Source organism: Anguilla anguilla, chromosome 8, assembly GCF_013347855.1.
Source record: "Anguilla anguilla isolate fAngAng1 chromosome 8, fAngAng1.pri, whole genome shotgun sequence".
Classification (NCBI taxonomy): Eukaryota; Metazoa; Chordata; class Actinopteri; order Anguilliformes; family Anguillidae; genus Anguilla; species Anguilla anguilla.
This window is the reverse complement of record NC_049208.1, coordinates 4,016,155-4,031,102: the sequence shown is the minus strand read 5'-3', so window position 1 is coordinate 4,031,102 and position 14,948 is coordinate 4,016,155. Positions and strand designations below refer to the sequence as shown.

At 39.9% G+C, this 14,948-nt stretch overlaps 1 protein-coding gene across 1 annotated transcript in view; it reads right to left on the bottom strand.

Annotated features, from left to right (window-relative positions):
* LOC118233482 (ubiquitin carboxyl-terminal hydrolase 40-like) overlaps nt 1-14,948 on the bottom strand; it is a 58,590-nt gene that overhangs the window by 3,531 nt on the left and 40,111 nt on the right. The window contains exons 8-10 of the mRNA XM_035429279.1: nt 6,771-6,887; nt 5,907-6,035; nt 5,370-5,398 (exon numbers count right to left, since the gene is read on the bottom strand). Coding sequence (XP_035285170.1) covers nt 5,370-5,398; nt 5,907-6,035; nt 6,771-6,887 — 275 coding nt within the window. The remainder of the gene's footprint in view (nt 1-5,369; nt 5,399-5,906; nt 6,036-6,770; nt 6,888-14,948) is intronic.

Genomic DNA, 14,948 nt, shown 5'->3' with positions numbered 1-14,948 from the left:
GTACTGCCCAGCCTGCACTGCATGTGTGTTTGGAGAGGTGTGTTTGGAGCGGTATGCTAAAGGCAAATCTGAGAAGCTTTATTTTGGTACTGGTCTATAGTTTGCAATTAAAATGTTTGTGAAGAATGGCTAAACCCATTTATAAGTATTTATTTACTAAATTACTGTTTGTGAAATAAAAAAAAGTTATTGTGCTGTACTTGCTAGTTCAATTGTAAGTTCAAGAAGCCTGCAGTTCTTTCTGCTGGGTCTTGCTGGGTGCTTTGGCACAGGGGGGGGGGGGGGGGGGGGGGGGGGTTAGGACGATTCTAAGGGCCTGTGACTGACAGGTGCCCTAAAAAATTATAAGAACATAGGTAAAAATTTTCAATATTAAATTATTCATTATTATGCCCAACAATGTGCTTATCGCTTCAGCGTACCAAGAAAAGGCACTGAACTGGGCCATTCTCAGAACGGAAGACAGAAAGGCACTTCAGGAGTATGCACTTTTTGAGGGGTTGTCATAATGCAATGATTAACGTTGATGCACTTGGAGACATGAACAATCCTTCACACATGAAAATGGTCCTTTCTAAACTCCCCTTCAAACTTAGAGAGAAATGGAGAGGTGTTGCTTAGCCTTACTGTGAGTGCACCACTCGGAAGAGCCAAGTTTAAACAGTTAGTAGACTTCATTGAAAAACAAGCAAACATTGCAGCTGACCCTCTCTTTAGAAGTATACAAGATGTTGTGCCAAAGTCATCAAAGGAGGACAAAAAAGGAAACCCCCGAGCTAGTGGCTTCAAGTCTGGGCAACCACACAGCAAGAGCAGCTTTGCCACAATCACATCTGGAGAGGTTCAAACTCCAATTCCAAACACCACAAGTCTGACAAACACCACAACAACCATCAAGACATGCTTGTACTGTAAAGCAGAACATGCTACAGAAGTGTGCAAACAGTTGAAACAAAAGAAACACCAAGAGAAGGTTGACTTTTTCAAGGCAAATGGCATTTGTTTTGGATGTGTGAACAAAGGACATCTAAGTAAGGTGAATTTGTTGCAAAATATGCTCACTCACACACCCCACAATTTTGCATATTGAACAAAGAAAGACAGAAGAAAACAAGAAAGACGATGTGAGTACAACCACAGAGAAGAAGTTAGTGAGCAGTGCATTAGTCTCATTGGAGAGGCCTATCCATACTGGGACCGGTGACAACCAGACGCTAGCTATTATTCCTGTTCAAGTCAAGCTGTCAGACAGCAACAACAGTGTACGCACATATGCTTTACTGGACCCGGGGACCTCCGCAACGTTTTGCACAAAGTCCCTCAGGAAGCAACTCAATGCAAATGGAAGGAAGACATAGATCAGACTTTAGGACACGAAAAATCAGTATCAACCTGGTCTCTGGTCTTGTAGTACCGAACATTGAAGAGAATCATTTCATTGCACTGCCACCAGTCTACACCCAAGATGAAATCCCAGTTACCAAGCAGCACATTCCTACACAAGATGCAGTGAAAGAATAGGACTACCTGAAAGAGGTCAAGCTATCCCATACTGATGCAGAAATTGGACTTTTGATTGGAATCAATGCACCAAAGCTTATGGAGCCGTGGAAAGTGATTCACAGCCAAGGTAATGGGCCGTACACTGTTAAAACAAGACTTGGGTAGGTAGTTAATGGACTACTGCAAGGCAGCAGCACTGAAGATCAGCTGAGCCACATCTTCAGTAACCGAATTTCTGTAGTGAACTTGAACAACTTGAAAGAGCTTTTAATATAGCAGTTCAACCAGGACTTTCCCAAAAAGGGCTATGAAGAGAAGGCAGAAATGTCCGTGCTGGACAAGAATTTCCTCCACAAGATGTCTAGCTCTGCTAAGCTGAAGGACGGTCATTACCAGCTGCAACTTCCATTTAAGAAAGGCTCCATGCCAAACAACCGCCATCTGGCATAGCAGCGAGCCTTATCCTTGAAGAGGAAGTTCAGTAAAGACACTAAATTTCAGAAGGAATACAGTGAATTTCTTGAAAACATGACTGAAAACATTCTGAAGCTGTGCCACAAACCCAGCTAAGACCAGAAGAGGAGTGGCCAGAAGCTCTTGTGGATCTCCCTGCAATCTCTCCGGATGACCCCGAAATCAAAATGGAAAAGCTCACAGTCAACATAATTCAAACAGAGCAAAATGCCAAAAAAAACACTCCTGTACACCACTTCTCTACATGGAGCAAACTGAAAAGAACAGTGGCATGGTTTCTACATGTAAAAACTTACCTGCTACAGCTGAGCAAGAACAGAAAGGATGCAACTGTCAAAATAAAGGCTCAGTAGCCAGACAAAGACAAACACAGATCATTGATTGAAACTGAAATGAAGTCATTCAGAGAATCCCTTGGTGCTCATAAACACACCCTGGATGACCTGACAAATGCAGAGACCGCAATTGTGCGCTTCTGTCAAACAGGCTTCCCAGAAGAGATCACAACTCTCAGGAATGGGAATTTGAATATCAAGAAACAAAGCTCAATCTACAAGCTTGGCCCAAAACTGGACCAGGAAGTTCTGCGAGTGGGTGATTGGCTGAGCAAAGTGGCCGTGCCAGAGGAAGCAAAGCATCCTGTGATTCTTCCCAAGAACCATCATGTGTCCAGGCTCATTCTTGAACACACCACCGTAAAGTTGGCCATAGTGGGAGGAACCATATGTTGTCTGCTCTGCTCCAAAGGCATTGGATTCCTTGTGAAAATTCAATGTCAAGGAAAATCATTTCTGACTGTGTAACATGCCAATGCCTTCGTGCAAACGTTGGTGAACAGAAGATGGCAAGAATTCTTGAAATCAAACCTGACGCAAGAGGGTTGGTGAGGAGTGTGAAGCTTCAGACTAAAACCTTTGATTTGTTTGCTGGTTCCAGCCAGTAACTGAACCATAACCAAGACACATTTACACTCACATATGCACTCACACCCTCATACATGACGTGACATAAAGAATACATTGATTTATTGAACGTTTTGAATTTTTGTTGGATCCTATTTCTGAGTTTTGTATTGTTATTATGCACCCTGCTCATAAAAATAGGGACCGGTGTGTTGGAGCCAAATCTCTTATGAGTTATTGTAAATATGTAAATGGTGCCCCAAGTGGCTACCTGAATAATGATGTGCCAATAATTAGAGCAGGTGTGCATTTGAACTGGGAAGATGCTGCCGACAGTTTTCTACCGCTATACAACACTGCGCATTGCTCTACACACTGCCTTTGAATTTAATAGTGAAAGAAATACTAGCCTAAATTATTTGATTGTGTTTTACTTTTGATTTAGGCTATTTTTGATTTGAGGAACAACTTTATTTTCCTTTGCGTTTCTTTATTTTGATGCATGCATCGTAGCCTTTTGTTTGAATGTTAATTGAAGGCTACTGCACTACACACCGCATGCACACTCATAGAAACAAACAAACAATAACCTGCTTCGTGGAACGTCCGAAATCAACTAATCAACTATCAAGACCATCGCAAACGTGAGTACAAGGCAAAAAAGATGTTTTTGTGAAGTGAAGTGCGTAGAACTGTCCCGAAGGCATCTTGCATGGCTTAAATTGAAATTGCAAACAGAAAGCAACTACACCCCTACCAATGAACCAGCCCTACTGTAAAATGTCAGACCGTAAAAGATGGCCTTTAGCACATTTCTTATAGAGGGAATCAGTCCTGCATCAAATAGTGAATTCCACTGTATGCAGAATGTTGCATGCATGTCTGCACAGTGTTATATTTTCACAGCTCACTGTCAGTAAATATCATACAGTAAGTATTGAACTACAAGAGAGTTGCAAGACTGCAAAGGTAGAGTTATTTAATGCTTTGAAAGGGTCGATTGAGTTCCGGAGGTGTGTTTACAGCAATTGCGCAGGGTTGTCGTGGCCTGTGGTGGTGGGGCCCAATGTGATATCTTTTCATGGGGCCCAAAATCTCTGGCGGCGCCCCTGCTCTGGCACCCAGCGATCTCTGCTTCATCCCCTGCGTTACGCATCAGCAATGAAGAAGGAGCATTGCTTTCTAAGAATAAAGATATTGCTGATGCCTTAGTTATTTTGTTGAGAATTTTACTAGGGAAGAGGTTACTAACAGACTGGAAGGCACATTCACTACTCATAATGTCTTATCAAATATTGAAATAGAGGATAAAGAAGTACTGGATTCTTTACTTTTACAAAAGACAAATAAGGCAGCAGGCCCTGATAGCATATACCCAAGAGTACTCAGTTACGTACGATCATCTTTAAACCACTGGCAGGTATTTTCAGACAGTTCTTAGAAACTAGAGAAATCCCTGAGGACTGGAACCAAGGTAATATTATACTAATATATAAGAAAGGGGGTCGTATTGATCCAGGAAACTACAGGCCTTTCAGTTTAACTTGCATCACATGTAAAATACTAGAATCTATCATTAGAGACAAGTTGAAAATAGCAACATTCTAAGGGATAGCCACCATGGTTTTTTGCAAGGGAAGGTCATGCCTTCTGAAGAAGCTACCAAGTGTTTTGATTATAATAAGGCGTATGATATTATATACTTAGATTTCCAAAAGGCATTTGATAAGGTACCACATGATAGACTTGTTAGTAAAATGAAGACAGTAGGAATTAGAGGACGTATTTCAGATTGGATTAAGGAACTGGCTACAGGGTAGAACACAAAGCGGAGTAGTAGGAGGGATATTATCTGAGCAGGGAACTGTTGGAAGTGGAGTCCCACAAGGATTTGTGCTGGGACCAATGACAGTCCTCACATATACCAATGATGACATGGACATAGAAAGTATGTTAGTCAAATTCCGTACAGACATTAGGAAGAATTTTTTCACGCGAGTGTATTCAATATGTGGAATAGCCTGCCAGGTCACGTAGTAGAGGTCAAAACTCTGGGGACTAGGTTTGATACAGTGTTAGATTCTATCTAGTCTGTAGGTCATCAGAGCACTAATTTAGTCAGGAAAATAGCAAGCATTGCTGGGCTGAATGGCCTGTTCTTTCCATTATGTCATGTCATGTCATGTCATGTCATGTCATGTCATGTTATGTTATGTTATGTTAGGTCATGTTTTGTTTTGCTAATTAATCAAGCATGAAGATGACTTGGGAAATGATCTTATGATTACGGTTACATTTTCATAAATGAGGCCCCCAGTTTTGTGGAGGTTTTTTTGGATTGCTTTTAGGTGTTCATGTGCCAGTCCTCTTGTTCCTGAGGTGGTGGACAGCGCAAAGATAGGCGGGACTTATGAATTTGATTGGGCATACCACATTGGGAGAGAACAGCTGGAATAAATATAGGTTAAAATAATTAAAGAAAGAACATACTTCAGGTGCTCTCCCTTCCATTCCTCCATCTGATAAAATGAAAAAATAAGAAATACAAAAAAGCATTAATAAACTTTTTGTTATTGTAATAACTTTTAAAAGGGAAATACTATAAAATATCTAATAAATTAAGCAACCAGTGAAGCCCTGTTTGAATCATGTTATAATCTCTCTTTAAAGAAGTATTTGATGTAAAACCTTAGAAAACAAGACACATAATTCACATTAGCAAAAGTACTGGTTATCACCCAAAGTAGGCTATGGAATATTATTTAGATAATATAGAAAAATTAAAAAGCCAGGGCTCGTTAATCCACTTCCTGGGGAGCTGGCCTTACAGTGGCTGTTGGTTTTCATTGTTGTTCAGTGCTAAGTCGATCAATTAAAGCAGCTAATTACAATTAAATCATCTCACCTGGTTTCTGGGGTCTGAACTCATCACTGATTTTAAGGGGAAAGGAAGAACCAGCAGCAGACTCTCTGGCTCCCCAGGACCAGAGTTACAGACCCCAGTGTTGGAGTAAAAGGAAGTCCTACCTTTCTGACATGCGAGTCATCAAAAAGCCACCAGCATTTGTCTCCATATGGTTTAATGAATGCATTGTAACGGCTGCCCCAGGGAGAGCCATGGTGGTTGGCGATCGCATACAGTTCATAAGTCCACCCCTGAAGGATGAGAAAAAAGGAGAAAGATCACAATGATGATTATGTTACATTTATTTATGTTAAAGTGCATACAGCACAGCCATGACACACGTTAGTGTGCACACAGCACAATCATGACCAATGATTACTGAAGTAATTAAGGTTAAGTACCTTGCTGAAGGATATGGGTTGCAGCTCAGTTCACAGTGTGTTTTACACCAGAAACACAGCTGCACTGCCTTTGTACATTACCCCTTCCCTGAAAACGAAGACTTCTAATGGCTCTGTCATTTTCCCATATCTTCCTAAGACCCAATTTTCCCCCGTAGTGGATATGAATCTGGTGTTAATCTCAAGAAACAAGTATTATACTATGCTAAAACTTACACTACAAAGACAGTCAATAAAAATAAAATAACATTTTTGAAAATATTTTTGCTGCAACATGTTTTTGTCATCCAGGCCACTTGTATTATGTGAACAATGTAAATACTTAAACTTGTTTTCTGCTGGGTCTCAGGAGGATATAATGTGAAGCAGATTTTGCTGTCAGCCAGAAAGCTTGAGAGATAATTTTCTTCAGATACTCTGTTATATTCTCACTGAGAGAAGTCTCATCCTCCGTGTAACTTTACATGCAATGAAATGTTATATGCAGCATTTGCACACAAAAACGTTAGGACTCTTATAATATTAAAATGAAAACCTTCTATACACATTGATTTTTCAAAAAGCTAGACAAGAGCACTTAGATACCTCCACGGAACATGTGGGTTCAATCTTCACTTGGCAGGTGTTCTTTCGGCCAGAGTGAAAATTAAGCCGATCCAGATGCAGGACTAGTATTTGTGGACACTCACTTATTTTAGATTCCTGAAAAGAAGATAAGAAGAAAGTAATAGGCATCATATAAGATAACATTTTTGACATCAAGCATGTCATTAATAGAAATTGTAGATGCTCTGAAGCATCCAGTCAAACCTAAATAAAATGTGACATAACATGTATGTCCCTAGTTGTACATATTACTAAATTTTGTGTTCAGATCTGTAAATAATGAGGAAATTTTGTCCATTCTGTTGCGCGTTCCGTGAGCGCATGCACTGCACAGACTGCTGAGCTGTGTGGAACTTCTCGCATGTCGAACAGCAAAGAAAGTGACAGTGAGGATGTTACACATTTATTCACAGCGTGCGAGTAAACCATTTTCGAGGAAGGGAGGGTTGTAAATCTCAGGAAATTATTGGTCAATGAGGTTAAATAGAGCAATGCAGTTTACATAGTTTTTTTCCAAGAACAAGTCACTCACAAATTTGGCTGATGTGACACGATTACAGTCGTTGCAGTAAAGTGTTCTATTTGTGGTTTTGAAATGGTCTGTCCAGGCATCCTCCTGTAAATATATTATTAACAGTCAAACACAATTGTCTTTGTGTGCCTAAATTTATGTTTACTTTAATTTCTCTTCTTAATTTCACAATGGCACTTGAAAAAAAGGAATGACGCTGTGAAACTACCCAACAACCATACCAAACAAACCAAAGCTTTTTATTACACTTTCCCAGATACTTTAAAATACTGCCAGTATTTTCAAAACACACCTGGCTTGTCTGCATTTTTGGAAGATTTCCCTCCGTAAGGATGACAGATTTGCTGTTACTCACCACACTGATGATTCCAGAAGAGGGGTTGTTAAATGACAGTGGAATGAGGGTAAATGGGCTGGAGTCGTTCTTAAGCTCGTGTCCGTTCTCGCAAGTTACTGTCTCTTTAATCGTTCCTTCATAGATCTGAAAGCCGAAAAATATCACCCTTCATAAGAAAATGCACAGCAGCAGTGTACTATGCAATTGTCACATTCAGTTTAACTCTAACTGAGTGAAGGCTTAGCGAATAATTAATTAAATTTACAGTTGTCATTTTAACCTCCCTGGCTGTAGAATAATATATTTTTGGAAATACCTAACTACATTGCCTACTATCTTTAAGTGCTCGATTCTAATTCACTGCATTTTACTTTTTACAAATCATCCTGAAGTATGAAACTCCATAATTACAAAGCTCTCACTACTGCTACAAAACCCTGAAAACTGCAGCAAAATAAACACATCTTTAAGAAAAAAAAAACAGTCAACAATGAAAGAGCACCTTACCTTTGATATATCAGGATTGACTTCACTTAATATTTTCTGAAAGCATTCTGATGCATCTTCTTGCCGATACACTGAAAATTTAGAAAATAAATTCACCAAAGACATAATTTTGATACAGCACAGACTGCAGTGTTTTATGGCCCATATGTAGTTGTGTATGGAGGATGTTCATGAGTTGAAAATGGTTACAAAATGCTGCTACCATGTTGATTATCACATTGAACAAAGCATTGTAATATATAATACAAAATATTATACTAAAGCCAAAGGATGGAACACTTACTTTATTAAAGACAGAAAAGGGCAAATAACTCACCATCAGTGATCCCAAGACTATGTATTATACCACTGGTGTCAGGGACTTGATTTCTCTCAAGGTTCTCAAACAGCTTTTTCAGTTGCTTTGAAACAGTTTTCCCATCGGCTTCATTTAGCCTGAAATTATAAGGAAAATTGTCACAATATGGAATACAAATTATCTGTGGTGTAATGTAGCTGAATACGGCCAAACTATTGTACCACAGTTCATTATTATAAAGATAAAATTTGCTTAGTCCACCAGTTAGATGCCTATATAGTTAGATGCCTATATAAACCCTTTCACTAATATGTTAGTAATTATTTTTATTTACACTTTACTTGTGCAGGTGCATAAGGGTTATATTAAAGGGGTAGTCCATCCAAAAATGAAATTAAGCTGTTTCCAATTACCTGGTGTGCTATCTAGTTTCCTGTCTGTGTGCTGGAATGCATGGCTTTGCATAAGCCTTTGAGCAGATATACAGTTTACTTCAGTAGCTTTCAATGAAACCATGCACAAATTAAGCTCTGTGGATGTTTGTGAGTAACCATGGCATTATATTGGGAAAGAGAGGTTGCTGTTAAGTTTTTCAAATATAAATCTTTGGCGCTTTGTAGCTACAAACGCCTTGTCCAGTTGAGGTCTGTTGTATCAAGGTGAGCAGCTGCGGATATATACAAAATTAATCTAATCTCAGTAATGAATCCCATCTGGACCGATAGTACTCCTGGTGAGTGGAAATATTACTTAATTTCATTTTTTGCCTCTAAGATACAAAAAAGTGATCTTTTTTCCTTTCAAATATGTATTATAGGGCTTCTGTATTGAATACAGGTCCCTGATATAAGAGTGAGTGATTCAGTTACATTCTTTAACTTTAGCTCGTATGTATTTCTGCATGATGCATGTTGCAATTTGGGTGTCAATACAAAATACAGCTTTTACACCAGCTTTTTTCACTGCCAGAATAGTGCTTGAAAAAAATACATATTCACTTACCTCATGACAGCCTGTCTACATTCATCTGTCATGAAGAGTATCTGCAGTACTGTGTTCAAGTAGCAAGTTGAGCCTTGATTTCTCACACCTTAATACAATAAAAATGCAGTTAAAATAAAAAAGCTGGTATACAGTGTGTTGTGGCAAATGTGACCAACAAAATTCTTAGGACCAAAAGTCATATTTTAAAATGCCATTTTTCGAAATTGTTATATAAATTTTCATTTATTTATCTCACATATACCAAAATACTTTTTAAAAATACAATAATAATTTATGGACACTGTTTGCTGCTGAAAGCCAAAGTCTTTATGTTGTTTATATATATATCCAGAATAGGTTACATGATTGATGTCCATCAATGCAAGATCTATTTTTTATTTATTTTTGCAATACCATTCAACTGGCCCACTCGGTAAGAGAACTGCTGCTCTTTTGGTCTATGCTGGGTTTGCAGCAATAAGTTTGGGCACACAAGGTACAGAATACATTGATTTTTTCAGTTCGATTGTCAGCCTAAATACCTGAATATGTCTTGGGATTTGGATCCTTCCCTGGACCATGGCCTCCAGCTCTCGCATGGTATCCTGCTTCTGCTGCCCCAATCACTGTTGCTGTCCCTGCTTTCACTTGGTCTGGGCTCCTGTCCTTCCAGCTTTTATTTCTGTTCATGTCTTCTGCAACAATCTTGGATGGCTCTGGGTCGACTGCATATAGCAGTTGATGCTCCCCCTGTTTGACATTTTCATTGAAAGAAAACAGATGTTGAATTACAGTCAGTGGTGGTACATTCCCATAGCACTTACAAACACAAAGTATCATCTTACTGACTGAGCTGTGAAAACCAAAAATATCATGAATATTTTGATTAAAAACAGCAATTGAATTAGATGAACAATGACTGTTTGATACTTTGCGGTTATGTTTCAGGAGTCTCTGGTGGAAATACCAGGAAGTAGTCAGAAAGCATCCACCAATCACCATTGGGATTGCTCTATTGTTTTTCACCAACATACTCCAATCATCATTGAGATTGTTGGGGGAAATCCTCTATTTTCTGCCAGTGAGGTGACATTCTGACAGTCTTGTCCTCATTTTGCAATGTACAGGGCAGAGGCGTAGCTACGTGAAAAAAAAAAAAAAAAAAAAAAAATATATATATATACGCGGATTTGTCACCGTTGTTACTTTGAGAGCGTAATTTCCCTGCTGACACTATACCCCTCCCCCTACTTAGCCTAGTGAAAGCATTTCCATCTATTCAACATCTATTCAATCGAGCTCATCCAAATTCAGTGCGCGGATTCCACGAATACAGTACTAGGGAATGAAGCCGAAAGACTAAGTGAAAGGGTTGAAAATGCCAACGAGCTTTGATTGATTCTCGTGGCTTTAAACGTTCTTTTATCCAAGAAAAAAAAAGAACTTTCAGGTAAGGAATTCTGTTAACAATTTCGGTAGCCTATCCACAATGTTCATAAGTGCCATGCTGCCCTGCGCGGAGTATGTGCAGAAATTCCGGTAACTTCTTAAAATGGCAGAAATTTGGGAACATACAAAGACAACACTAAAGCTCTGTACTCTCATATGTTTTCATGTAATACAAGGTGTATAGCTCCAGTACATTCATTGGGCCTCATTCAGGAAACGTCTACCAGTGTTTCCCACAGGATTTTGTGAGACTATGGTGGGTGGACCTCGGAGCCTCTAGGGTGCTCCCCCGGAAGAACATTTTGTACATTTTAAAGTTAAATGCATCAATCTGCTGCACTTTTGAGAGCAAAATTAAGAGGCTAAATCTATGAAGAACTTTGTGCTCTTATAAGCAATTTTGTGCTCCAGTAAACAATTTAATCATAATCACATTGGTCAACACATAAACAAAAAAGTCCATATTTCATGCGTGGGGGCCTTTAATACAGATTTAAGATTTATCTTATAGGTAGAGGACATGGTATTCATCAACTCTCATTGCCTTTTGTAGCTGACATTTGTATTGTAACTCTCAAAAAATGAATGAAATGCTTTTTGTCCATTATAAAGCATATAAATGAGCCCCTTATGAAGGTTTAAGATGAAACATTGCTATCAGATTAAAAAATCATGCAAAAATGTTGTCAGACAAAGCGGTACAGTACCTAAATGTGTAATAATGAACTCTTGTATGTATTTCTATACTCCATAGCCTACTCCGGTATGTTTTCTTGTATGGGGATGGGACGACATGCAAACAATTTTCAACGTCCACCACTTTTTGGCAATGCTCTAGCTCTCACGTCATCACTGTTGCATGCTTCACAAAAACTATTACACTACTAACTAATGCTTACAATACAGTGTGAAATATCCACATTACATAATACCGCTAATTTATTTAAAGACACTCAATTTAAAAAATAACGTATATAACCGAAATATTTTGAGCAGTAATACTTACATAGCAATATGAAATCTTATCTATGTTCAGTAGATGGAGACAGAGACAGTAAATCAACGATACAGTTCAATCCGCTTCTGTTTTTCTCCAGAAAACGATGTCAGCTAGGTCTATCAGCAAACATATGGCTTAGCTATGCCCAGAAGTCTTCAATAATAATAGTATTTCCCAAGAAATTACGAAAAATCGTTGACCACGTTTTGTTAGATGTAGCTACCACAGAGTGAATGCGTAAGTGAATGCGGTGCTAAGAATATTTTCGGTTACGCTGACCTATAAAACGCTATTCCACAAGCAGAATTAGACATGTTATACATCGTTAGAAAGCTTATACTCTTACCTACTGAATAAATTAATTGTCAATCAAGCCAGACTGTACTAAAAAGGGCGACGATGCCGTAAACAACAGGTGTGGTATTACGCACAGCTAATTTGGAAGGTACCCACACATCACACATTCATGCATATTTCCCAAACTGATTGTTCAAGACAATATATGACCACTCAGTCTCAAAAGGGACATCTCTATGCGTAAACCCAATGGTAAGGTTGTATATTTATTCAATATTTAGTCCCAGATATTGACTTTAGAATGACATGGTATCAATTTGAAAAACGTTTTCTCGTTTATTTCGTTATTCAGTGAGCAGCGTTTCCACTGCTGTATATGCATATCTTAGGGCTATTGTCAGGTTTATCTTGTTGCTATGACGGAGTACGATTTTTTAGTGGTGAAAGAATATTTTTATGAATGCCAGGATAGTACTGGCAGTACAATATTGTCCATTATGTCAAGGGTGGGGGGTGTTTTCTAGATGAGACTGCAGGGAGGGGGTGTGTGTTAAATGAACGACCAGAGCGACAATGGTGGGCCTGTGCAACTCCGTTTTCGCCATAGTTGTCGTGTATCGTCTACTAATGAAACTAAAACAACGCGTTTCTGTTTTTAACTCATACTTTGGTTGCAGTACCACTGAATGTCTCAGTAGTGTAATCTCGGCACGCCGACGTGCCGACCACTAGGGGCTTTGTGCTAAGAGGTTAATGGAGGTCCCCTTTGAACGGGTGGGGATGGCCATCAGACCATTAGACTGTTGTTTTGTTTGTTTATTTGTTCATTTGAGTGCACAATAAAAGCCTGTGTACGTCTCTCATTCCAGAGCCCTGGTCTCACTATAGGCAGAACCGATAAAGTGCTACAAATTACTGCAACTGCCTACAGCTGCAGTTGCACGCCAGTTAAACGGCTCCGTCTCCACCTGCAGATGGCACCCTAACCGCACCACCCCTTCACACAGATATAAAGTGCCTTCTTGAAAAAAGGTTTCCCCTGTTGTATTGTCTGCTAATACATTCCAGTCAAAGAGCTTTGCTGTGTGCACACGAGGAGATTTAATATAACTGTAAAGGGATAAATCACTTTGGTATAACACAAGTAATTTTGTGGCACTTACCCCATTATATTTTTGTAGCATGAATACTAGCAACATCAGATGTCCCAGTTGACTGTTAATGGCAGTGCCATTCCTCCCAGTTTTCCGGTTCTCATTCCCTCCCATTCATTTTCACCAACATCGCAGAAATGAATCATTTTCTAACATTAACTATAGAGGACAATAGGTCAATAAAAGAGAGTACTAACATCAAACAGTCACAGGTCTTCTGTATCTGATGTATTTTTGATGCTTTATTGCCTTATAAAAGAAAAAGAAGATCTGGAAAACGTTTTTTAATTTTAACCAAGTGATATATTCTTGAGCACGATAACATATTCACATGGGCGCATGTATTAAATAATTCAAATTACGGCTTGCTGTATTTCTACACAGTTCCCACTCTGAAAATAGTTTCTCTGTTTATACCTAGCCTGAACCTGAGAACAGCTTATTAGCTTGAAAAACTTCAGGTTACTATCGTAACCCTGGTTCTCTGAAACATCGAGTGGAGAGATCCACCTATGGGGAATGACATCCGGTCATGACTCCTCAGAAGCATCCAATTGCACCAAGTATGGCTCTGACAGGCAGTAGCGTGTCCAATGCTACAGGAGGCACTGCCCTCCTGTAAGAGCATATAGGACGCTACAGCGCTACTACTCATCAGTGAACATATTCGCTTCTCGTGCGCGGCAAGCAGGACAGTCTTGGTGGATCTCTCTACTCGACGTTTCAGAGAACCGGGGTTACGATAGTAACCTAAAGTTCTCTTTCATCATCTCATTTCGAGATCCACCTATGGGGAGATATGGACAACTCCCAGATTGCCCTATGCTCACAGCTGAGACGCTTTCAGGCCAGCAAGGGCAGCCTCCCCCCTTGAGGGGAGGGCGTGTCTGACACATTCCATGTAAGGAAGTACTAAACAGAAAGCAGGTGAGGGGAGATGTGTGAGCTTCACACAGAGCTCACCCCCAGAACTGCGTGGGCTACCAGAGTCCTGGTAACGTCCAGGCGGTAGAACCTAGCAAAGGTATGTGGAGAAGCCCAGCCTGTAGCTGAACAAATCTCCTGCAAGGAGAGCCCACGAAAAAGGACCAACGATGCAGCCATGCCCCTCGTAGAATGAGCCCTCAGGCCCGAGGGGGGTGTTATCCCCTTTGAGTCATATGCCATAGCAATAGCTTCCACAAGCTAATGAGACAGCCGCTGTTTAGAGATGGCTGTCCCTTTGCAGGGCGGGCCCCAGGCGACAAAGAACTGGTCGCTCTTTCTGAAAGCCTTAGTCCTTGTCAGATACGTGTGGAGAACACACACAGGACATACCATATGCAGCCTTTGATCCTTTTGAGAGGAGTAAGACATTAGGTGAAAAGCAGCAAACTCCAACACCGCACATGTGCTGGGAAGCTTTTAGTCATGGATTGGGCTTAAGAGAAACCCTATCCATATTAGGGGAGAACATTGCGCATGAGGGATGCACTGAGAGTGCATGGAGGTCACTGACTCACTTAGCCGAAGCTAGAGCGGACAGCAATGCTGTCTTGACAGACAGCAATTTTAACTCTGTCTCATTTATAGGCTCGAATGGCCATAGAGACAGAGCCT